The sequence below is a fragment of the Ruditapes philippinarum genome, unplaced genomic scaffold (genome assembly GCF_026571515.1).
Source record: "Ruditapes philippinarum isolate M1 unplaced genomic scaffold, ASM2657151v2 ctg578_1_1_1_1, whole genome shotgun sequence".
NCBI classification, from domain to species: Eukaryota; Metazoa; Mollusca; class Bivalvia; order Venerida; family Veneridae; genus Ruditapes; species Ruditapes philippinarum.
The window spans coordinates 121,117-146,861 of record NW_026865402.1 but is presented as its reverse complement, the minus strand read 5'-3'; the positions used below and the strand labels follow the sequence as shown (position 1 = coordinate 146,861).

Sequence of the window (25,745 nt, the reverse complement as noted above, 5' to 3'; positions counted from 1 at the left end):
TTAAGAGATACTTTTAAATATGTGCTTACTGAATAGTAAATAGTGTAAACCAATGTGATCAGATGGCGACAGATCAGATGTGCTGGCTGATTTTTATCTGCACTGGTCGGTATGGGTAGAATAAGTTGCCACTAGCTAACTAAGTATTAAACTACTAACCAGAACAACACTAAGCAATTTGCAAATTATCTTCAGAAAAAGATGATGCTGTATGTCAGTTGGTCAAGGTAGCTGCTGAAATCTTGGTAACTCTTGATGTCCAGACTTTGTTGAACCAGCATGTTTTTATGACAATATTTCTTTTATCAAATGAAACAAAATATTTTCATTCATTTCAGTGTATAGATTTTTTTTTCATGGTTGATTTCATAAATGTATACTGTTAAGATGAAAAATAAGGTTGAGTTAAGTATAATGATATTCATATAATCTTACAGTTGGGTTGACATAACCTAATTGTACTTATCATAATCTCCATTTAAACTTTTGTGTAGAAGTTTGTCAAGTTCAACCAACTCATGATACATTTCTTTAGATTGTGTACAGGGGGATGTGAGGAAGCTATTTAGATAATTCTGTCAGTGGATCTACTCAGGTGCCTGCTTGTGCCTAATATATGGCATGAAAGAGCACCTAGGTAAGGTCCTCCTGCAACAGTAAAGTTTCCAAACCAGTGTGAGAGTGACTGGAAATCTAACCATTAAAATGATATAAATATCATGGCGCATAAATGGCATGCCACGACCAAGCTTAGATTTTCTATTTGATGCTCATATTTATTTAAAACTTAACCTTCGAGTATATGGAACTCAAACTGTAAGGTCCAAAAATATAAAACAAGACCAAGTCCGTAACATTAATTATGGCGCAGGAATATCATTATTAATGTTTAGAATAGCTGACTGTGTTATTTAGGAATAATAAGTTGTTACTGATTAAATGACTTACATGTTAAACATATCGTAAACAGACTATCAGATTAGTTTTTTAAGCTGTTTACAGTCTGCAAGGTCTGTTGAAGTACACCACTTTTAGTTTCTGATCCCATTTACAGGTCTCTTTAAGTGTTATGATTTTCAATTTAAATATTATAATTTGCTCAACGAAATACTTTGAATACCGTTAGTGTGATCTTAGTGAACCCAATGTTTGCCTTCTATGTCCATTAACAATACATACTTTCTTCAAAAGTAGGGGGTCTATTTGCCGTATAATTGATAGAAAAATGGAATTTATAGCATTGAAAAATAAATATTTTAATATTATGTAAATTGCGTTTAAAAAAAAAAGTTTATGCTCCAAGTAATTGATACACATTGGGACCTGGCTTGATTTCAACATGTTACACACTAGAATGATTTATCTTTTTACAAAATTTTATATCAGTTTTGATTGCAGAACAAAAATTACAGTCACCTATAAGTATACGCTTTATTTATGCAAATGTCGGTAATATATATTTAGTGCCGCATATTAGATTAACTATAATTAATATGTACGGCTTTCGAATTTCACTGGAAGTTTTCAAAATGTTGAAGGAGGAATATAAATAGTGTTTAAATGTTAGTTACAACTTCGGCAAAGTACAATTGCCAAAATATAGTTATTTATTGTACGGTATTTAGTGTTATAATTGAATAAAGTGCACAGCAATGCCTCTATTTAAGCACGCTTTCTGCCAGTGGGAGTTCGAGCAGGTAGGACACTATGTGTTGTTACTTTAATACACTTTTATAGGGCACACCAATTTCAGGTTCTTCTGCAAGTTTACGGTGTTTTGTTCTCAATTATTTCACTTTTTCTTCTTTAAATGTTTGCTTTTGGGATACTTTTTGAAGTTTTGGTATATAGATCTTTTCTGGTGTTACATTGGTTTGTTCAGTAGTTTTTATAGATTTTTTTATTTGTTTGATTTTAAATGTATGTTAGATGTCAATTAATTCTGTTGAAAGTATTGCTTAGACTTATATAGCATAAAAATTATAAGCCATATAATTATGTTCACTTATTTCATGGCTCTTTTGTAGTCATTTACTTTCTGCATCCAACAGGAAACTTTACAGAAGCTTTCAGACTGTAATATAACTGAATATGCAATAAAGCAATAAATATAACTTTCAGTCAGCTATATAACTGCAAAGTCATAGTCAGTTATATGATTCCAAGTCAGCATTATAATACTTCAATCAGCTGGTTAACATCAAACATTCAATATTGACAAGTAACAATTTTTACCTATGCAAGAATTAAATCCCAGCAGCGACCTTTGTAGTTTTCTGTTAAGATGCATATTATTTATAATGAATGAATAGCTTCGGACTCATGCACTCACCGTTCACTTCTGGGATATGAAAATGCAGTATTAATACATGAATACCTTTGTAATTAAGACTTAATAGTCTTGATTGACAGATCTGACTAAATTTCTGACCTCTTTACCAATAAATTTAAGAAATGCATTGAAATAATATCATGATGATATGACTTAATTAAAGCTTTAACTGTTACTGGTAATAGTATAATGTCTAACGGAATTAGTAAATATGTCTTTTCTTGTTATAGTCACAAGAATATTAGTATCATTCTGGTCATGAATTAAAAAAGTCAGGCATTAAAATGCTTTTAAAGCACAAATGCAAAATGTCATGTCTGTGATAGAAGTAGAACAATTTGACAATGGAAAAACATCAGTGTTACATTTAGAGGTGCGAATGACAATTAAGTCAGACATAAAACTGAGGCAGGAGGTGAATAGAACAGACAATGTGGCACTTATGTTTATGGAAGTGATTTGTTTGTTAAATTTGCCAATTATGTCTGTGAACTCTTGTCTCGAGGTAGACAGAAAGTCACTTCCTTGACAAGAACTTATGCTTACTGAGGGAAAAGGCTTAATTTTGGCATTTGTACAGTGAACAATCACATTTATGCTATAATTTTTTGGTCTAGAATTTAGAAAATGTTTAGTCTATTTTAGTCACTTAGTCAGACTAAGTCAGGTAATAAAGAAATACATATTAAGATATATTGCATGTCCAAAAATGAACACTTCATTGATAACAGTTTTATAGTGTGGGGGGAGAAATTTAGAAAGTTGTGGTTGTTGCTCACATGGTGTTTTTTTTTGTCACATGATTTATCACAAATCAATATTTTACCTTTTTTAAATTTCTGAGGTGCACTCCTTAAACTTTCTGTTTTTCATTTATAAGGCTGATTAATTGCGGTTTTGATGACTTCGGATAGATCTGTATAAATAAAAACAGACGTAACAAAAATGGAAGTGTTCGGTCGCGCAATTTTTAGTCTTTTAACAGTGTCACATTGCATGCTGACATTTTAATTCATTATGAAAACTGATTTACATAAAAAACGTACAAAAGCTGTGTAGTTTTATTAAGTTGTATTTACATGATATTTTAATCTGATTTCATATTTAACATGCATTGCAAAAGATCTATTTAAATATTAACTTTAAGTGGCGCATGCCATGGTTGAAGGTGCGATCGTTTACTTTAGCGTAAAAAAAATGGATATGTAAATTTGCGGCCAGCATTATTGTGTCTACGATGTAACTTTGATGACAAATTTAACGTCGTGCAATGAAATGATATTGTGCAACGTGCGTGTTGTAAATATTTTTAATAATGTAAATATGGGATTCTCAAAGTACATTTTTATTTCGGACTATAGATATGTCAGGATTAAAAGGAATCAAGGATAAGTCAAAATCCTTATTCTCTTGTTGTTATAAAAGACAAAGTTCTGAAACAATAGAAGATGATATCTTATTCATGATAAAGGTAAGAAAGAACTTGATTATATCTCATAAATTTAGCTTTGAAGTGGTATTATGGAAGATTTTTTTTTTTGTCTTTTGTTTAACGTAAGACTTATTTTTTTATTCATGAATATACTGACATGCTGTTTACAATCTCATATTCCTGGGCCATTCATAATTTTCATAGATAAATTTATAATGGTCTTGAAAGGGGCAAGCTCATAAATGAACTTCAAAAATATAAAATTTAATAAAAGTTGCAACACTTTCAAGAAAAATTCTCTGTTTTATGAAATTCGCTATTGATTATTATTACAATGAGTATGAAGATATTTTTTTCGAATGTCAGACATAATCCCCTTCGGACAAAATCCCCTTCGCCTATCCGGACAAAATCCCCTTCATGGGTGGACATAATCCCCTTCATGTTTTTGCAAGGCTGGACAAAATCCCCTTCACTACCCGGACAAATTCCCCTTGTTTCATAGGTTTCTAATTATTATTATGCTCCATAAAAATTTATGAATAATGTATTACTATACTCCCTAAAAAATTGATGAATAATGAACTTTTGTTTTTTTATTTATAATTATGTATCAATAGTTAACCTTTATTTAGTTTAGAAGTTCTCATTAAAGTTATGGTAAATTATCAACTGCATAACACATATTTGATTAGGCAATTTCTTTAATTGTTTAAAATTGATTAGTATCAAAAACATTTTTTTTAGCCAATAATTGTTTCATTGATTGTATAAGTTGATAATTCTAATTGATACATACTGTCCATTGTTACAATTTCTATTGATGGATGAGTGATAGTTTAATCAAACCAAGATCACTGTACTACTTGATTGATTGTTATGAATGCTTTAACAAAGCAATTTTAATGTGATTAAAATGTGCTAATTGAATGTGCTTTTCTGCTGAAATAATTTTTACTTATTTATACATTAAGATATTTACCACACAGCATAATGCAGTATGTCACTCTCTTACCCACTTTATAAACCGAGGGGGATTTTGTCCTAGGTAGCAATTTTATGAAGGGGATTTTGTCCACTTAAAAATTTCACACATGAAGGGGATTATGTCCACCCATGGAGGGGATTATGTCCAGATATACAAAAATGCATGAAGGGGATTTTGTCCGAAGGGGATTATGTCCGTACACCATTTTTTTCAATTCTGTATGTATCTGATAATTTAATCTGATCCTTTTAAAAAAAATATCTTGAAATATCATAATTTTTTGATGTCATTATATTAAGAGCATTTTATTGGCCATGCAATTTAATTGATGGAACATTTTATTAATATTAATAATTAAGCAATGAAAGTAAGAAAGGCATTTTGACAATATTAAAATGTTTCCTATCTATAAACTGCATTCTTGCGGTTTATTTAGGATTTATTTTTTTTGTAATTTATCAGTATAACTTTCATTCATAGGTTTCGTTTTCTATTATAAAGCGTTAAATTTCAGTCTGCTTTATCATACACTATTCTCCTCCGCCCAGAACCTCAGACTTTGTGGTTTACATGACAATTAGTTGGTGGAAAGACATTAGCCCTTAATCTATGAATTTGCCCTTTTCTAAATTTGAAACAGATCACTTGAAAATTAAGGAATTTCTAAATATCAAAATATAATAATTGAGCCACCAACAGTAAAGAGCCTGGTCAGACTACATAGATGCGCCGGCTGGCCAGGCTTTCAACTGGTGGCAACAGCTTGTCACTCCAGGTTCAAGTTTTATGACTTGTATTTATTATTGTCTCAAGTAACTGAGATGGGATATAACATTGATGACCTTGACCTCTTAGGTCACCTTACTAGGTCACATGTCTGACTGTTTCAGTCATTGAATTTCAGCTATTGTGAAAAGCCTAAAGTAATATTTTGAATGGTATTACAGTCTTAGAAAGAACATGGGGATATATGGAGATATAGTGAAAATGTTAAGATAGATAAATTATTGACTTGATTTCCATTTTTTTTTTTTATTTTTTTTTTTTTTGCTATGTGAATTTCATTTTCTTTTTTATGTGAGATTTTTATGATATTATTTGATTTACATGCACTAGAAGTGGCATTTATGACTCTCATGTGTAGTGTACATTTTTAAATGTTACATTATTTGTGTATGAATTTATAATTATACAGTTAAAATTGAAAACATTATCACATCGTGTTGTGAATCGCCCAGGTGCAGAATTTAAAATTATGATAACAAACTTGTAGGAGACAAACTGTAGTTGTTAAACATTGTAATACATGGACATTAAGAGAGAAAATTGCGCCCGATACTTTGAAGTCAATAAAACATGGAAGAAAACATCATGTTCTCAAGCTGAAAGGATATTTTTCCGGGAAATACACTCAGAAATTGTTAAAGAAAATGGAACAAGATTTGGAGGAGGTAAAATATTGTTGAAATAAATTTGATACTGTAGAAATATAGATTTAAACAAGTTATTTTCTGGTTAAGTAATTTAAGACATATTTATGATAAAACAGTTTAATATATCAAATAAAATATGAAAATTGCACTCAAGTTATTGAAAGGGTTCAAGTTGAAACTTAATCTCTTTCCATATTCGGCACATGGTTTTTTGCACAGAAAGTTGTTATTTAAAATATTTTGCATCAACCATTTTTTACATCATAAAATTTCAAACTTTTCTTAAAATAGAGCATTATGTTAGTGTTGTGTTAGATTTTAGCATAAAAGCCATTTCAACCAATCTCTTCATAATTCAACCATTCTGCACATTTCAACCAGTCTGTGCATTTCAACCAGTCTGTGCATTTCATCCAGTCTGCACATTTCAACCAGTCTGTGCATTTCAACCCATCTGTGCATTTCAACCAGTCTGTGCATTTCAACCAGTCTGTGCATTTTAACCAGTCTGTGCATTTCATCCAGTCTGCACATTTCAACCAGTCTGTGCATTTCAACCCATGTGTGCATTTCAACCAGTCTGTGCATTTCATCCAGTCTGCACATTCATGCAGTCTAACAACTTCCAACAGGCAGGCCTCCGTCAAGAAGAAAGTTTAAAAAAAATATTTGTCTAACTGTGATTTCTATAATAACAATCCCCTGAACATAATATGATTTGTATTTGTACTAAATATAAGTTAAAATGCACCTCCCACAATCCAGAGCAAAAAATAGTTTCTAGAGGGACATGCTGTTACTCACCCCTCCTCCCTTTGGGCTACACAAATTCATAAATGTAAACCAGGCTAAAGACCCTGTCTAATCATTCATTTAAAAAAAAAACAACATTGTTGCCTGCCTAATTTTTTTATATTTTTTTTATATTGAAATCCCTCGAGCATATAGTGGACAGTTTTGAGTGTTTTCAAAGTACTACAAATGTCCCTTTGGGGTATGGGTCAAAAATTATATTTTATTGGATGAAATCATTTAAAGTGACATTACTCATGTAAGAAAGGTCATCCATGTACAGGGACTATGCAAAATCTTCCTAGCTCAGGATATTGAATATATGACAAGATTATTGAGCACTTGAACTGTAGATATGATAATACCAGCAGTGTTTGTATCACTTCATATGTCCTCTATGTTGCTGATTGTGCAGTTTGGAGGATGTTGGTGGGCTGATTGATAAAGGAGTGCCCCCAGACAGACATTGACTCATGTCATTGACACCATATGATAACAGATATATGGTTCAGGCTATAGTATGTATATTAAGTTAAAGGTCTTCTTTTACTTATGTTTGGTAAATGGGGGAAAAAAATCAAAGCACAGAAGGCGCTGAATTTGTTTGGGTCTCAGAATGTCAGAAAGGTGAAGGTTGTGAGATTATAAACCAATTTGTTTTTGTATAGTGCTACCAATGCTTTCCAGTGTTTTAACTGTAGTAAATTGGCTATAAGACTAATTGCAACACTGCAGATAGTCAATTCAATGTTTATGCGACTTAAAAAATTAAAAAAAAAAAATGAGTTGCCTTAACTGGGATTTGAACTCAAGACCTCTCGATTCATAAGCGAGCGTGCAAACCTCTCGGCCACGGTGAAGTTATATGTTAAGTGCCAGAAAAAAAAACATATTATTCTAAATATTTTAGGTTTGTAACTCTTATTATTTTGACGCTAAACCTGTTGTTTAACACAGATGTAAATAATCATGGAGCTTACTGTAAGCATGTATATCTATAAAGAATGAAACAATATTAGAAATCTTCGACCATTCGGGAACTACTTTGCTTGAAAATAATGCGCCTGTCATTTGACAATCTTTACGCATTGATCTCCCCTGAATTTTTCCGCGTTAGTGTACATATAAAGGGAAGTAACCGCTTAAAAAAAGTGGACTACTTTAGGCATTTGCAATTAACAGCATTAGGCTCTGAAATTTCGCTACCATTATTTGTTTGGTCTGACGACCCAAACAAATAACAACTGTAGATGTACAAAAAGCTTGGTGGTGGTGTTCCAGATCAAGGCAGTAGGCCACATTGAATTTACCACAGCACAGTTCAGCCACCGCATCTTGTCAAGCTGTTTACCAGTACTAGTTACCTTTACTTTTGCAAGGAACTGATAACATCTGTACATGCCAGTGCAGATGTACAGTGTGAATGACAGTAGAAAGGATTTCATGATCAACCACGATGGTTGCCCGATTCACATCCAACGCTCTACCTATTAAGCTAACCGAACAGAAATCTTTCTTTCCAGTTGACATAATTGGTAACACTGTATTTGTCTTTTGAACTGATGACCATTGTTGAAAACATTTTGACCTCATCATTTCTGTGGGCTCAAATCCACTAGATTATGATGAATTCTTACATGTAAATATGGAGTTGTTTTACAGTCCTGGTTCTTGCACAGAAAGATGTCTTCATATTTAAGCAGGAAAGATGCCATGATTATATCACCAAGGGAATGTTGATTGGTCCAAGCCTCTGTGAAGATTGTTTTGGTTGTTGACTTCAAATCAGTTGCCCCTTTATTCTGCGGGTTCTGTTTCATTAGAGAAAGCTATCCAGCTAGCCAATAGATGGATGGTTGTTCTAACTAGTGAGCCTACTAATGTCCTGAAATAATGCTCAGAGGGACACAAATTGTCAGGTCTTTTTCCACCTGTTAATCTGGGAAGCATTTTGACACCTTGAAAGAGTTTGTATGACTGTCACTTAAAACCGGAACAAAATAATGAAACAAAAAGTTAAAATCCAGTTTTAAAAATTGCAAAAAATTCTTTTTCTATGAAATGTGTTCTGTTCAAAGTTTATCTTCCAAGGAGAGGCTTTCTTTCCTTAAATGCTGGCAAATAAATTCCATTCTTTTCAAATCAGAAATTCTTTCGCAACTTAATCTTAATGAAAGTTTTCACACTTTATTAATCAAGTTCCATTCACAAAGCAGTTTAAACATCATTAGACTTATCAAGTTTGAACCCTCTCCAATAGCTTTATAACTGACATGGCAATAAAAGCTGAGTCTGTCTAAAATAGTAACAATCTCTGTCGACAGCAACTTGACAGAAAAGCTGTTGTTTTAATATTTTTTTGATTGATCTTATATTAAATGAGGGTGATAAAAACAGTTCACAGCAAAAATGATTAAAAGTGCAAAGTAAGAATTTGGCAATAAATTGTCAGGAGCTTGATGAGATACAACTGCCAGATTATGTGGTCCATTTACTGGGTCAGTTTTCTTCCATGCAGTGTATGTGCATTTACTTCTGTATGAGTTGTTTGGTTTATAGTTACAAAACTTGGAAGGAAACTTATTTTGTGAAACAAACAGATTGTATGAATAGGTTAGTGTTCATAAGTAAGAAGTTACAAAACTAAATTGATGATGCCAGTCAAGACACCTAAGCAAGTTAAGAAAAAAAAGAAATTTTAATCAATTTGTAAGTGTGATCAACAGAAAAATGACAGCTCTACTTCAAAGTATATACATAATTATATTTTTCAACGTCTTTTGTTGGCTTATGTTTAGTGTCTAGTGTCTGGTGGTAATTGTTGACTATGTTTCTGGTAGTAATTGTTGACTATATGTCTGGTGGTAATTGTTGACTATATGTCTGGTGGTAATTCAATGTTGACTATATGTCTGGGTGTAATTGTTGACTGTGTTTGGTGGTAATTGTTGACTATATGTCTATTGGTAATTTTTGACTATATGTCTGATGGTAATTGTTGACTGTGTCTGGTGGTATTTGTTGACTATATGTCTGGTAGTAATTGTTGACTATATGTCTGGTGGTAATTGTTGACTATATGTCTGGTGGTAATTGTTGACTATATGTCTTGTGGTATTTGTTGACTATGTGTCTGGTGGCAATTGTTGACTGTGTGTGGTGGTAATTAATGACTATGTGTCTAGTGGCAATTGTTGTCAATATGTCTGGTGCTAATTGCTGACTATGTGTCTGGTGGCAATTGTTCACTTTATGTCTGGTGCTAATTACTGACTATGTGTCTGGTGGTAATTGTTGACTAATTGTCTGGCAGTAATTGTTGACTATATTTGTATGTGTCTGGTGGCAATTGTTGACTATATGTCTGGTGGTAATTGTTGACTATATGTCTGGTGGTAATTGCTGACTATGTGTCTGGTGGCAATTGTTGACTATATATCTGGTGATAATTGTTGACTATGTGTCTGGTGGCAGTAATTGTTGACTACATTTGTATGTGTCTGGTGGTAATTGTTGACTATATGTCTGGTGGTAATTGTGGACTATGTGTCTGATGGTAATTGTTGACTGTGTTTGGTGGTAATTGTTGACTATGTGTCTGGTGGCAATTGTTGACTATATGTCTGGTGCTAACTGCTATTTTAATTTGAGCATCATACTTATGATATAAAGCCATAAAAAATTTGTGTTACAGGATCTTTCATTCCCGTGTTACATGTACTGAACAACCTCCACTAGTAACAACCAACTTCCACACATGCCATAAATGCCTTAATGGAGTTTCTTATGTGGACAGATATGTCATCTAACCAAATTGTTTCATGAAGAATGACTGGTATGCCCTAGTTAAAATGACTTATCATCATGAATGAATATTAATGAGTTTTGTTTTTTAGCAACAAATCAAGAAGATTATGTAGATCGCCCAAACAAATCATCATTGAAAAACTTGTGATTTATGGACAGCAATTCTTGAAAAGTAAAATAACACAGTGTTTACTGTTCTGTTTTTCATGTTGTACTATTAGTTTGTGTTTGAATGTATAGAAGATTGATATCAAAGTCACAATCTTTGGTTCAAGGGGGATGTCTTATGTTTCTCTTAAAGTAATTTTCTAATGGACCTCAAAATGAAACATTTGTTAATGCTGAATAGAATTAATCGAAAAACAGACATTAGTTGTGATGAATCGTAAATTTATCCCGTCCCTCTTATAGGAATGAGGTTTGCACAAAATTTAGGCTTTTATGTTGGTAGAAAAGAATAAATTTTGACTTCAAACGAATATTCACAGATATTTCTTTATTTCACTGTAACATTTCAATAATCATTTTGACATAATAAAACGCTTCTTATCCTGAAAAAAAATGTCACCTCAAGGGGGTTTTCAATCAAATCTCATTATTTAAAGTCAGATAAAAACTGTTTGATGTAGCATGATTTTAAGAGTGTGTTAGAATTTTCAGAATAATGTTATCTTCTATTAAACGGAGATAAGTACCCTTAATAAACGAATATTTTAATTGTATATATTATAAAGATGGCAAAATAGTAAATTGAAACTAGAGTTCTCTTAAGTTATTACTCAGTGGTGGGCACTTGAAAGTGATTTTGATAAATAGATCAATTTGTGAAATAACTTGAAATAAGTAATTGTTGATAAGGATCGAGGGTTGAACTGGTTATGTCAAGAATGCCAGTAGTGTGGTAGACATTTTTTCTTCAAAATGTTACCATAACATAAGATGATAGGCGTTATTGTTTGGTTGTGCATTTTAGAATTGCTGAGTCATGATGAAGGTTTGTGTGTGTCCTAGAATCAGGTTATCTTGTCTGTCCATCTGTCAGGGTGCTAGCAGGTTGCTGTCATTTTAGGTTATTAATTTTATATTATTATGATGTATTACTGATTACACATTGTCAGGGACACAGTTACACCTCATTGGATTGTGTGAGGCTTAAGTGTTGTTCTACACATGAAACATGCCTGAAATAATGCAAGGATAGGCCCCTACATTAATAAAGATAGAAAATCTTTTACAGTTGTAAGGTGAATTGAAACCCAACAAAAAACAAAACATGCAACAATTGAATTTGTTTATCTGATGCAGTTTGGTTCAGCAGTTTGTATGCAAGACGCTCAATAGACTAACTCCGGAACTTAGAGTAAATTTGGTTTTCTCAGTTGGTGTTCAACTTCTGTAAGGGAGATGTTCAAAACATGTGACAAATTATGCTGAGGTCAGCATGTTTGAACACTTAATTGACAATGCATTATTTATAAGTAATGGAAACAGGCATTAACCTTGAAACACACAAGTTGATATATATCAGTCAAATATATTTCCTGAAATAAACAACTAAAGATTATCATTCATTCCAGACACAGTGGTACGGTCTGGTAGTCAACTGGTCTTTGTTTGGTTTAATTGATCTTGAAAACCAATGGAGAATTTCCCCATCATTAATTACTACTGCAATCAAATTAAAATTGAAGCTGAATACTGGGAAAAAGCATCAAACCATCATCTATTACTGTGATGTGAGAACATGTATTATCCACATGGAATTGTAATTATTTTATGTTGAAATCATTGTCGAGAATTGAGGAATTGCGCTAATCAATGCAGTTCTATATTTTACAAGCTTCATTTCATTCAGCAGTGATTATAATGAAATGAGCAGTAGGATAAAGTAGCTTAGCTTTACATGGTCTGTAAGATTTGAAGCAGAAAATTGAACATTGATGATGATGATTAAATCCACATCTGCTCCAACAGCTTTGTGCCAGACATATTTCCATGGAAAGCTATGTGTGCCAGACAGCTCTGTGTGCCAGACGTATTTCCATAGAAAACTGTAGTCAAACTCTGGTGTGCTATTTAAAGCTTATGCCTCTTAATCTTATCCCCCCTCTCCCCCCCAGGACCCGTCCCTCCCCTTGATTTGTGTAATGGTCTTGTCTGGTGCTTTGAATTTTGGCTAGTTCATTATCTGAATTTTAAGATGAAAATTTAAAGAAAAAAAAAGTATGGAGACATTGTTCTACAATGAAACATGCAAATTTATCACTTTATCTCATTTTCAGGAAAGAATAGCTTCATTTTATGGGAGCATAATTATAAATTTTATTGCAAAATTTCATTTTTTCTTGGAAACTAGGCGTTTTTCTCCTGAAGGGAGACATGTCTGCAAAATCAATTTGCGTAAAATCAAATGAGAAAATTATGTTTATCAGAATGGTAAAAATTCATAATTTCATTCAATGGTCAAAAATGAGTGTTTAACTCTTTATACTCTGTATTTAGTTGGCTCTCCGCTTGCTAACATTCTGATATTATCATTAATAAAGCAATTAGTTTTAATCTCCATTTATAAATGTATATAATATCATATATCTAAAAATATTGCACTCCTCCCAGATTTTACCCTACAGAAGAGTATTATATACTGTTATATCATTGAAAACGACAGCTATGATTAGTTTATACCCTGTTTTATGTTTTCCGTTCCATGCATTTACCCAGTAATCTTCGGTGCAGTTCACTTTATTTCATATGTAGGTAATTAGGAAAACATTATTCATTCAATAACATCATGATTATTTCATTCATGAAGTGTTTTAGTCACTGAAGTCATCAAGTTTTATTGTTTCAGGCACTAGAAAAGAATAATAAATAAATGAAGTAGATAATGGAAAGTGGATAAGAGGTTGGATTTCTTTTTTGGATGAGAGTTTGGTGGAGAAAATTGTTGGAAGATAAGTGCATGACAGTTCTTGTCCTGTACATAATGAATCTTAAGCCCGGTGAATTTGTATTATTGAGTCGACTTATCTTTGCGTCTTTTAATTTAAAGACTTGCAATTTTAATATTTTTAATATTTCAAAACTTTTGCAACAAAATGAAGTCTCAAAGGATTTCTCAGGGTACAGGCTGACACCCTGAATATATAAATTGTTTAAATACATCTATATAACTGAACATGTTCATGTGGCTTTGATCATGGAAGCTACAATGTGTCATTCTTTAAAAGAAGCAGTGTATGGTCCTGTTTAGGCCTCCCACAATTAAAACACTTGAAAGGGTACTTGAAATGTTAATGAATTCAATGAGCCACTAATTGAAGTACTTACATTATCATGTTAATAACAAAACGTTCACAGTTACATGAATATGATATACTCAATTTGTAATACATTTCTACTTTGAAGAAGTCAATATGAAAAGATCAAAGAACTTGAGAAATGTCCAGCTACTGCCTCACACTAACTTAGCGCTTTATTCTACACAGTAAGAAAACTTTGGTTCATATTTTCAATTCTTTAAGCATGTTAAAGTAACTGATACGCATTGTACTCTTCAGTGAAAGTTGACAGTTCTTTCAGATGAAAAAGGGATAATTCTGTAATTTAACAGGTAATTTTGAAGCTATATTTGATCAAATAAATAAATGGTAAATACCCTAAGAATAGTAAAACTTTTATCTTTTAATGACCAAGATGATTTACTTGTTTCATTGAGTTACCATATATCCACTCTTTTTAAAAATACATAATTATACATAATCATATCTGTTATTCTGCTACACCCCCCTCGACCAACCCCTCCTCTGCTCAGAATAATCTTCTACATGTAAAATATGTTAACTTATTGCAACAACAAAGTTATTGTCTACTAAGTCACGGTATCTACTCATTGTTTGACAGTCTAAGGGTTTCTGGACTTTGTCAGACAACTGACCTGGTATAAATTATTTACCAACTTCACAGCCTTGCTCAGATCATTTGTTAATGCAATTAAGGGGCATATTTTCATAGAGGAGATTTTGTTAAACTGTTATGATATGAGAATCTTTTGATTGAGTGACCTGGCAACATGTCAGAGGGAAGAACAAAAATGATCTTGATTGATTTTGGACGTTTCCAATAGTGTTCTGTGCTCAGACTGCGGAAAATTCTTTCCTCAAACTTTTTGATGATAAATGTTCCAAAAATACTTATTTCCAATATTTTCGTAGACCAATTTTGGCAAAGCAGGGTTAGTTTTGATGGATTGACGGAATTTTAGTTTTTCTGATTTAAAAAAAAAACGTGAAAGTTTCTATTATTGTATTGTTTAAGAGATGGAGACTGTATATGTGAAATAATTGTTTTATGGGTAAGAAAACACGTGTTTACACCTGGGCGAAAAGATTTATATGTTAGTTTGGATTAGTAGCTGCGGGCTGATATGTGAAGACATAATATAACCATAATTGTTTATGTTATAATTTTTTTGACAGTTACATGTTTATTTTTGTAACAAAGTATGTTTTAAGAATGTATAATGTGTGTTAGGGCAGGGTTATATTCGATGAAGTTGATTACTTTAGAAAGGGATCATATGTTAGTGCTTGGATGATTATATAGTTATTGTCGGTTAAACATAGGTACGATTTAAAATAATATGAGTTCTTGGTGCAAAACGGTTGTAACTTATATGTCTTAAAAATGGAGTTACAACCGTTTTGCACCAAGAACTCACAATGCTGCTTGCAGGAGTTGTAATGAAGACAATAATGATTCTATTATCTTTTTCATACTTATGTATCTTATGCATTTTTTTTAATCAAAAAGTTTTTTTTTTTGTCAAAACCGTTAAATTATCTTGATAAGTTATGACATCTACAAAATGATAAGTTGTTTAAATGAACCAGTGAAAGTTTTATGATTTGCATGTATAATTTGTGCATTTTAGTGTTGGAAAAGTTCACAGCATGTCATCAAGGTTATTAGTTTGTTTATCGGTGATTTGAGACCGGAGAGCAGGTGCATTTATTGCCTGCGGTTGCATTTTGTTGCTTTTATATTGAAATCATATATATCACTATTCTAATTTGTTATTGAAAATTTATGACAATTTATTGAAGAAAATGTCAGAGAGTTCACTGTGGTTTAAATAATTGGCAGTTTGGCGTTGAGAATTTTCAGACTTTTCTTTGCTGAAAATATTTCTTTACAATTAAGCCACATAGCATTAAATGGTAGAGTGCAAATACAATGTGTTAAAGGTTTTTACGTAAAAATGTTTTAAATGTAGCTTTTTTTTCATGTTTACATCAGTAGCTTTTAATGATCTATAATATCTGTTTGTGTTGCAGATTTAATGGGATATATGACTAATGTACCATTAATTGAAGTCAAGTAGACTGTACTAATTCAATACGTTCAGAGGTTTTTAGTGCATGAAAATGACAATTTAAAAACAAGATGACTTATAGGGTACATTGATGATCACCGTGGCGATAGTCGTCTCTCAGTCTCTGTCATACTAGAAAAGAAAACCACATCATTGCATGATAAAGTGTCATTGTCGCCTCAGATTACGTGTTTGATTATTTATTGTTACCACCATCGTTAATCTGACAAAGTTAACAAAGTTGTGGTCGTGGGGCTTTTCCGCCTGTAGCCATGCCAACTTATGGAAATTGAATAGTTTTTATTGTTATCTACCTCTTTCATAGATTCAAAATGAAGATATGGGGGTTTCTTTTTGTTACAGATCTATATATGGTATCATAAATATATACTTTAATAGGTCTTTGTCATATCATGTTTTTTAATTACTTTTTATTAAATTTGCTTTTTTTATATGCGGAAATTGTTTATAATTGTCAAATGCGGAGTAATAAATTCTATTAATTGCTGTCATTTAACATACAATTTTAAGTTTTGTTAAAATTTTTTGCATTATAACTGTTGAAAAGTGATTTATTTCTTCCTATAACTCAAAAGCCTAAAACAAAATTGCTGATTGTCTGCACATCTGCAGTACCCAGTAATTGTTCTTGTAGAGTTTACCTACTCCACTGCTGATAATTTTGAAATGGCAACAACACACCAGCAGTATTTGCAAGACCTTCAAATTTCATTTAACTTTTCAAAAGTTGATTTGAGAAAAATAATAAGATTATGCAGTTAACCCTAATAAAACCTGCAGGCAGCAACAGGTTCTATCCATGCTACCAGTACAGACCAAGATTAACTGGCACCTCTATGCTGTCAGATCACATGGTCAGCACTGTTAGCTATTCAGGTATACATATTACATCTTTTGAAATTTTTGCTAAAAATGATGTATGGTACTGTCTTCATTAAAAGATGGATAAAGTCAGTTTTAAAAAATCAAGCATAGAAAGGGGAAATACAATAGAAGAGCTGCTGCATCACTTCTTGAAGAAATAGATCTCTTACAATTTAATATTTGAATGGTATAACTCGCAAAAACATTACAAGTATTTTACAAACCAAGCAGCTTTTCTTAAAGTACATGCAATGTTAATGTCTTAACTATTTTTTGTTGATTTGGAATGTACTTTAATTTCTTCTTTCCGGATGAAAAAACTAAATAATGTGGTAAAATTATCAGATTCTGTTATATGTATTTTTGCTTTTCTGTTTATTACATCAATAAAATTACATGTCTAGGAGGTTTATATGGGAAGTTACAGACCGTTTTATATTACTGTCAATTTGAATTATTGAGTATTGAAGCAAACTAGGCCGATTTTTCCTATTAGTAATAATCTAAAATATTTCATATGTGATTTGAATCAATATATACAAGCACAAAAAGTCTTTGTCAGTTATTATTATGTAACATGCAGCAAATTCTATTTGTTTTTCTTCAGAGTTTGTTTTAGGCTAATCTTCTTACAAAATTTATATATTTTCAATATGTATACAAGTACAATAAAAAATAATACATATAGTTGCTGATAATCCATGAAAAAACATTAAAGTTTCGCAATGTACAGTGCCTTTTAATAATGTTATATTATTGTGCTACTTTGGATTTGCCCTGCTTTGACTTTGGAACCATCATTTAAAAAAACTTAAATTTGATAGCCCAGGCTGTAGTGAAGACATTCAGGCGAGCCTGGCTCTATACTTGTGGAACTGAGATTTTTGCCAGACACGCATAGCAATATTCAATATTTCACTTATTTGTTCTCTCTTATTTCAGATGCTGAACAACATTACCACTGACCTTGATATTCTGTTATCAGAGTTCTGTGAGTTGCCATATCCTGACCCCGGGGAACCACCACCCAACCGAAACAGACCACTGAGAACCTTTGGGTAAGTGTCAAAGAGAAAGTATTACATTTGTACCAAGATCACAAACAAGTGAACATAATGTACGTCATGTTGTTTTGATCATAAATGTTTGGTTTGGTAAACCACTTATTGTTGTTCACATAGATGACATAATCCAAAAGTACAATTTTTACCTTAAAATTGTTAAGTAGACTGTCTCAGGTAGGTAGGTGGTCCTTTTAAAGAGCAATTCATGTTTAAGTTAATGTTCAAACTTAATAATTCTGTAATAATTTTGATATAACGATGTATACCCATCTATATTTTATAATGTCTGAACTATAAAAATAAACCATTAAATATGTGTTTGGTGATCTTTGTAGTTATGAAAAATCTTTCTTATGATAGGTTAATATAAGACTGATACAGTAACATAACTATTGGTTCTAGAAACTGTCATATTACTCCACTGAGGATGTAGAGAAGTTGTCTGCTACTTGTAAAGATCGGCTTCATGTTTATGTAAATGAGGAGATATGATTAATACTCGGTACTTCTTTGGTGCATTTTAATTCTTTGATGTATATACAGTGCACATATTTTTTCACATTATAATATAATGGTGATAAGCTAACACACGCACATACGCACAAAAAAAATATGATATAGTTGAGCAATACATCTATCTCACCTGTCACTGCATTAAATGTAGAGAAAATGGAGAGAAAAAAGCACTTGTCCTAGATATAAATTGTCCTCCGTGGAATGTTAAGGACCCTTTAAAGACGTCCAAAGTGTTGACATGTTGTTATTATATGTAAAGTCTAGTTTACAATCATTTTAACATCGTAAAGCAGCCTTTGACAGTAGATGAATTTACATTTGGTGTCAGATTCACAGAGGATTTAAAAGGATTTTCAGTTTTTCGCTAAGATTTGCCGTCAAAGGTAACAGAACTATTTTCTTTGTTTGGTTCTCGATATATAGGTATCATTACAAAATGATTATGGGACTTTTTTCTTTGTTCATGCTCTTTCGCAGGTGGATGGATAAAAGTTATGATGAGGTCAATATTTTAGATAAGTCCAACCTGCTTTTAACCCTTTCCATGCTGAATGAGTAAAACATACTTATCCTTCTTTTATTCCAAAACAGTTTAATAAAATTTAAAGGGATTTTCATTGTCATAATACGACAGGAACATGATATTGTATCAATGAATAACCCAGTAGTCGAATTATGATCACATGCCCTAATACCCATTTATAAAAAGAAATAGATAGGTATGGGTTTTTTGATGGTAATTGGACTGTGACTTAAGTCACTTTAGTAATTGATAGAATATCAGGTTCTTGTGCAAATGGTAGTAAAATGGAGCAGGCAACAGGATAGAGTCTCATCAGATTGCAATGATGTTCTGGCCAGATTGATGCAGCTTTTTTACACAGTAAAATGAATGTCATTTGTCATGCACAACAGTTGGAATTACCCATTAAATGAAATTTGAGTATGGAAGTGTTATTATACAAAAACAAAATGACTATAAGTCATAAAGTTATAAATACATTTAAGAACTTTTTTAGACAAGTAAAAGATTCAGGTAATGTTGTCATCTGCCCTAACAAATAGAAAATACCTTGACCATGCTGTAGTCCTAGGCACCACTATGGATACACCTGACACAGACTATGCAGTCTGATCAATTTTTATTCTGTTTGGTGACTATTTCATTTTAATCAGCAAGAATTGTCAAGAACTGAAAGCTCTGAAAAAGAATTCAGGAAAAAGTCCATTTAAGAAAAAGAGAGCAGGTTCATATAGGTGAAGATATATAGTCCTCTTCGTTCTTTACCTGTACTATGAGAGATGCTCTCAAATAAGTAAGACTGCTCAGACTAGTAATCTAATGATGGCTAGCCACATGGGTTCAAACCCCAACAGGGGCAACTCATTGTTTCCTTGAGCAAGAAACATTACACTCTTTGCTCAGTACTAGTTGGCTTCAGGAACGAATTCGAAAGTGTGTCTCTAAGCCTGTAGCTTCCTACACAATCAGACTAAAAGGATTTCTGTGTATACCAAAACTGCTCATTTAGACTTGTTTCTTGTTAAGAAAAATGCTGTATAGTTTTAGTGGGTTGCTGTAATGTAAATGAAAAATACTTTTATTGATAACGAAAAAAGTATGATGTTTTTATGCCCTACTGGTATGCATGTAATATTTTATGTGTCATAGATCACCATACAGCAAAATGTATGCCCCGAAAAAAATGATGGATAATTGTCACCTCCTCTTACAACATTGTTTATTCTCAGTGAAAAAGATATGCTTGTCAAGATATTTCCCTGTGATAAATAAGTGGAGTGAATTGTGTGATTAATGAGCACATGCTGAGTGGTTGGGTTATCAAACTTTCTTTTTAGTGTTATACCTGTATAGATACTGCACGAAATACTGGAGTGCCGAAATATTGGAGTGCCGCTGAAATCTTCATTCCTTGTTGTACTGTGGATGGATTCTTTGATAAGTAAACTGATAAATTCTAGATTTGATCAACAAGTTTTAACAGTTAGTTTATTGAGCAGAAATATAAGAAAAAAAATAGTAATGAATCTTCAGCTACTGCAGGTCTTACCGTTCATCTGTTAATGTAACGCTTTGCGTGGTATCTTCACTACATATGTTGTTATTTTGTCTCCGCCTACCTTTTCTCCAGTAGAGATTTATTTCCAAGAAAAATTGTAGGTGTTACAAACCATTTAGAAAACATATTTCAGAAAGATAATGTAAAACAGATTTGAATAAATTATTTCTTATTTCAAATTTGCAATATTAAAGATGTTTGTATCATTATCCTTGAAAACATTTGATGCGCCACTCTATTGCCCACCTGTTTCTGTTTACAGACTTGTTATTTGTTGTTGTTGTTTTAAAGCTTTCTTTATATGTAAATAAATGATAACAAATGAAATTATGTTTTTATACAATGACAGAGTAATTATGTAATATAAGAGAAATAAATGCCATAAAACATGATAAACATTGCAAAAGAATGCAATCACTGCATTTAGCCTTAGGACAGTGACCACTAAATATTAGTACAAAATCATGATGATCATGATCAGTGTCCTTAAGATGTTTGATGTGGTCTAAAAATATATTTAGTCATCAGGGAATGATAATTGACCCATTGATCTGTAAATAATTGATAGATTATACAAACAGATTCTTTTTCCTGTCGTTAAGCTTACGTTTAAATACGTAGGTGTGGTTTTTCCTTCTTTTCTCAGTTTTTTTGCCCCAGAGCATTTATGGTATACTGTTCTAATATATCTTCAAGATCATGTCAAGTATTGGGACAATGTGTTTTCATTGTCAATTCAAATTCAAAACTTTTTTTTCTGTACAAACTTTATAATTGTCGGTAGATGTCAAAAATATTTTGTGAAATAGATTTTTATTGAAATGAAATGGGAATAATATTGAAATTATTGTACAATAAATCATGACTAATTGGTATTTAATTGGTGAAGTAGTGTCAGAGTTGACACTATATATTGCCTGAAATACCACTAAATTGTTGATATCACTTGACTATTTGCCATATGTAATAATTTTCTCCCTCATGTATTATTTGTGATTTATTATTTACATAAAAATGCTTTGTCTACAGTATTTTGTATTGCAGTACAGGTAAAAATGGTTCCTTTCTCCTTTCTGAGAACTATAAGTAATCATAAAGTTTTTACTAATTCATAATGTTTTATTGAATTGAATGAAAAAAAAAAATAAATGTAGTTAACCATCTTGATGATTTTATACATGTCTTGAAACCTTGTAATTATATGGAGGCTCTTCAAGACAAGTTACATAACTCTTACATGCTCGGATGATAAAAGAGTTATGCCCCTTTAAATTACCAAGTACATATGTATTAAGCTGACAACAGTTTTGCTTGCAGATTTTCTAGAAACAATCAAGCTGAATAATAATAAGCTAATTGCAAAGCTGAGTAGATTTTTTTTGAAAGCTTATCAATATGATATTGTAACTGAATATTTGACCTCCTTACATTGTTTTGACTGCCTAAATATTTGAGTGAAGAATAAGTTTATCTGACCACCACTGTGATGTATATATTATCACATATCATTATGAATGACTATAGTAATGTTTACATATGTTATCATTTATACTATTAAACATATCTTAATGAGTCATAGTTTTGGTAAGATTTTCTATTAAAATTATGTACATGTTGCAAAGGTACTATCACCATTTCAGAAACAATCATAGTGTATAAGTAATTTATTATTGGAATAATTATCAAGTTATAAGAGGAAAATGCATGCCTTTACATTCACCAGCCTCTGTGTTCATTTGTAAGCCTTTTACCACTTTGCCTAGAATTGTGGAAATTGTGGCATGTGACTCAGTATACTCTACCTGGAAGTAACGCATGGTATGTTAAATGTATTCAAATTATGAGTATCTTTCCACACTTGCATTTACTTGGCATACAGACACTTGAAGTACCAAATGTTTGAAGGGGCACCTTCGGCTTTTATAATGTAACCATTTAAGATAAAACAAATCACCATGTAATCTTACAATTGTCATTGTAACTTAAAACACATAAAAGCATAATAAATAATTTAAAAGGTACCTTAAAGCAGCGTGCCTCCATATTCATACCTATTTTTATAAAACATTTTTAATTAAAAGTAAAAATATGTGACATGAAAAAGAAAGTATTTTACCGATTGCAATGGCACTTACAATCCATATTAATAACCAAAAAGAGGTCAATATTTGCAAAAATAGCCCTTATTGCATTTGTCACGCAGTACATATATGGTGATAAATACTGCAAAATCAGTCATTAATTGCATATAACATGGTAAATTATTACTTGAATCTTCAGTCTTTTTACTTTTCTTAAAATCTTAGTACATTTTTCTCAAGCTTGATTTTCTTAAAATAGTTTGGTTCATCTGAAGGCATGCACCTTTAATCATTAAAATTTGCTGAATCTTGAAGTGTAAACAGGGATTGGTGGAAAGTCCTTACAGGCTTGAAAAAATATAAACACTTGTACTTTTTTTGTTACAGTTACATTGAGTTAACAATGTTTGACATTGAAATTAAATTTTTGTGTGCCAACATGTCTTTGTCAGGGCAACAACCCTTTGGTCATTCACATATTACAACATCTAGTATCTTACAGTGATACACGACACTTTACTTGGTCAATTATCTTAGTTTCCATTTTATTCGATTTCTCTAAAACAGCAACAATCAATTGTTACTGGAAGAGAATAATTTAGTCTAATGCCACTGGCATAGAGTCATTGGCCAGATTGCCAACCAAGCTGTATACTTTTCTCTTCATATCACCAAAATCAACAATGAGCAATTTCAAAAAATGTAAACTAACATTATTCCTCTCGGTTGAACATTGTTCCTCTCTGTTGGTTAAAATTTTGAAAATCATGAGACTCTAGCTGTGGATTTGTAAGTGGTGCAATTATTAAATTTCTTTAGTTCTGAGTGTTTTTGCCTATTTTTCCCCTATAAATATTTATTGGAATTTGTTCACAAATCATATCGTATTGACTTCTGTGAGATCTTATTTAAAATGACATTAAATGTTGCTCCCTGCAGTGTTTATCAATATGCAATTAATCAGAACATATTTTGTTTTGCAAACAGTAATCACTTTTAGCCTGTGATTTCAACATGACAGTGTTGGTGTTGAGTGAAATTTTACATAATTGTAATCCAAGATGTGTACTGGTGTGTTAAGATTTACACGATTGCAACCCAAGAAGGGCTCAAACCCAGAGTCCTTGGGTTAAAGAGATGTACATTTTATTCATTTCTGCTTTTACATTTGTTTGTCTATTTCAGTCTATGTATATTCTGTTATCATTTTTAAGTCCACATTATACTGTGTTCAGGTGGTAAATGTTGGAAGATTTTGATGCATTTGGAAAATAGTATCATAACTTTTTTATAACAGTTTTGATTGCATCGGGGATACTTTACTTTATCATAATGTTAGCGAAATGTTTGCTTGCAAATATACTGTCATTAAATTACATGGAAATGTATAACTATAACAGTTTAGTCACGCCAGTCATCTAAATGTTGTACATCTCATCGTGTAAGGACATATAAATAATGTTATGGTACGATTGTTTGGGTTGAACTCGCTACATGTAAACACTCACTGTCAGTGACTTTTAATTTTCATTATCATTTCATAAGGTAAACTGCTGACGGCTAATTTTTCTTATTAATGTGGCTACTTAAACTATACTTAATAAGGTTGTTTTGAGGCTTTTTTTGCGATATTATATATACACATGAACTAAAGGACAATGAAATCGTGCATGATGGAATTCATAAGTACTAACCTTTATGATAGCAGTTCTGCGGTTTCTTTATCATTATGGAAATAGTTTTAAAAGAAGCAGGTATCTAATGGAAAAATTATATGTTTTTTTTTCTATTTAAGGACAATGAAGTTGTGCATGATGGAATTTTGAAGTGCAAACTTTTTAACTTTTGATGTAGCGCAGCTTTGACGCTTCTTAAAGTGTTTCTTTGTTAGAGAAACCGTTTCTTTGTTAGAGAAACCAGTAATAATGACTAGATATTGCTCTATGATAATGGATTTTGAGAATAAAGCGAATTGAAGAAAGATATTTTGACATCTTTAAATGTTTTTAAAAGAGATAATTCAAGTTTTTGAAACAGTAAACCACAAATATGGTCTTATTATATTGACTATGATATAAGTGTGGAATTATTTCTGTATTTGCTATTTCCTGCTGTGGTTATATGTGTTTGTTACGATCATTTCAATTTTGAATTAAATATTTAAGTTATTTATTTTGGTGCCATGGAAACATTAGTGAAATCTGATGTCCTCGAAGAAATCAATAGCTTTAGGGAGATTTTAATAATTTCAAATGTTTTTGTAGACAATTTAGTTTCTGTTGCCTAGCAACAAAACTGAAAATTTGTGTGACAATGCATAAAGGTCTAATAATGTAAATAATTTAAGGAAATAAGACCGTCTGAAATTGTAAAGCTTTTTCGTCTGCACGAAGAAATGTTCTGTGATGAATTCTGGATTATCTTTCGATAGGAGATACTGCAGCGAGAGGTAAGCTTTCTATATTTGTATCATTTCATCGTAACGTTTAAGGACCATTCAGATAAGAAAAGTTTCTTTTAATTGTTACCACACTAAATATATTAAATGGACTTGTCCATCTTTCAATCTGGACTAAACCATTCATTATTTTTAGGGAAAATTTCAAAAAAAGTAACTGACTGAAATAAGTTACTGACTCACAGAATGGCAAACAGTACACACATGATGATCTTGTTCTGAACTGGTTACATTGGTAGAATTAATCACCACCTGCGGGTGAAGGTATTTTCTTCAAACTTCACAAATATCTTACTATAAATTGTATTTTGGGGTCATTATTGTAAGTCACTGACCAAGACCTGTAACTCTAGCTTATAACTTTTACTGAATTATCTATTCTTTGTAAATGCTAGTTAATATTGTTTTGTATCATTAAGTACTCTAAGCGTGGGACACTGGTAAATTGCCTGTACTTTCCTATAATTTCTTATGTATCTTCATTAATTCATTCAGATGTTTG

General features: G+C 31.8%; 1 protein-coding gene across 7 annotated transcripts in view; it reads left to right on the top strand.

Annotated features, from left to right (window-relative positions):
• The window catches only part of LOC132728894 (uncharacterized), a 105,550-nt gene that overhangs the window by 43,018 nt on the left and 36,787 nt on the right, over positions 1–25,745 (top strand). For 2 of the 7 annotated variants that reach the window (XM_060714591.1, XM_060714592.1), the window contains exons 4-5: positions 1,668–1,697; positions 17,986–18,101. In XM_060714591.1, the coding sequence (XP_060570574.1) occupies positions 1,668–1,697; positions 17,986–18,101 (146 nt within the window). Of the gene's footprint in view, positions 1–1,667; positions 1,698–3,390; positions 3,804–5,999; positions 6,204–17,985; positions 18,102–18,853; positions 19,007–25,090; positions 25,235–25,745 lie in introns of those variants that run through there. The other 5 variants (XM_060714593.1, XM_060714596.1, XM_060714595.1 and 2 more) reach the window with 5 other exon arrangements.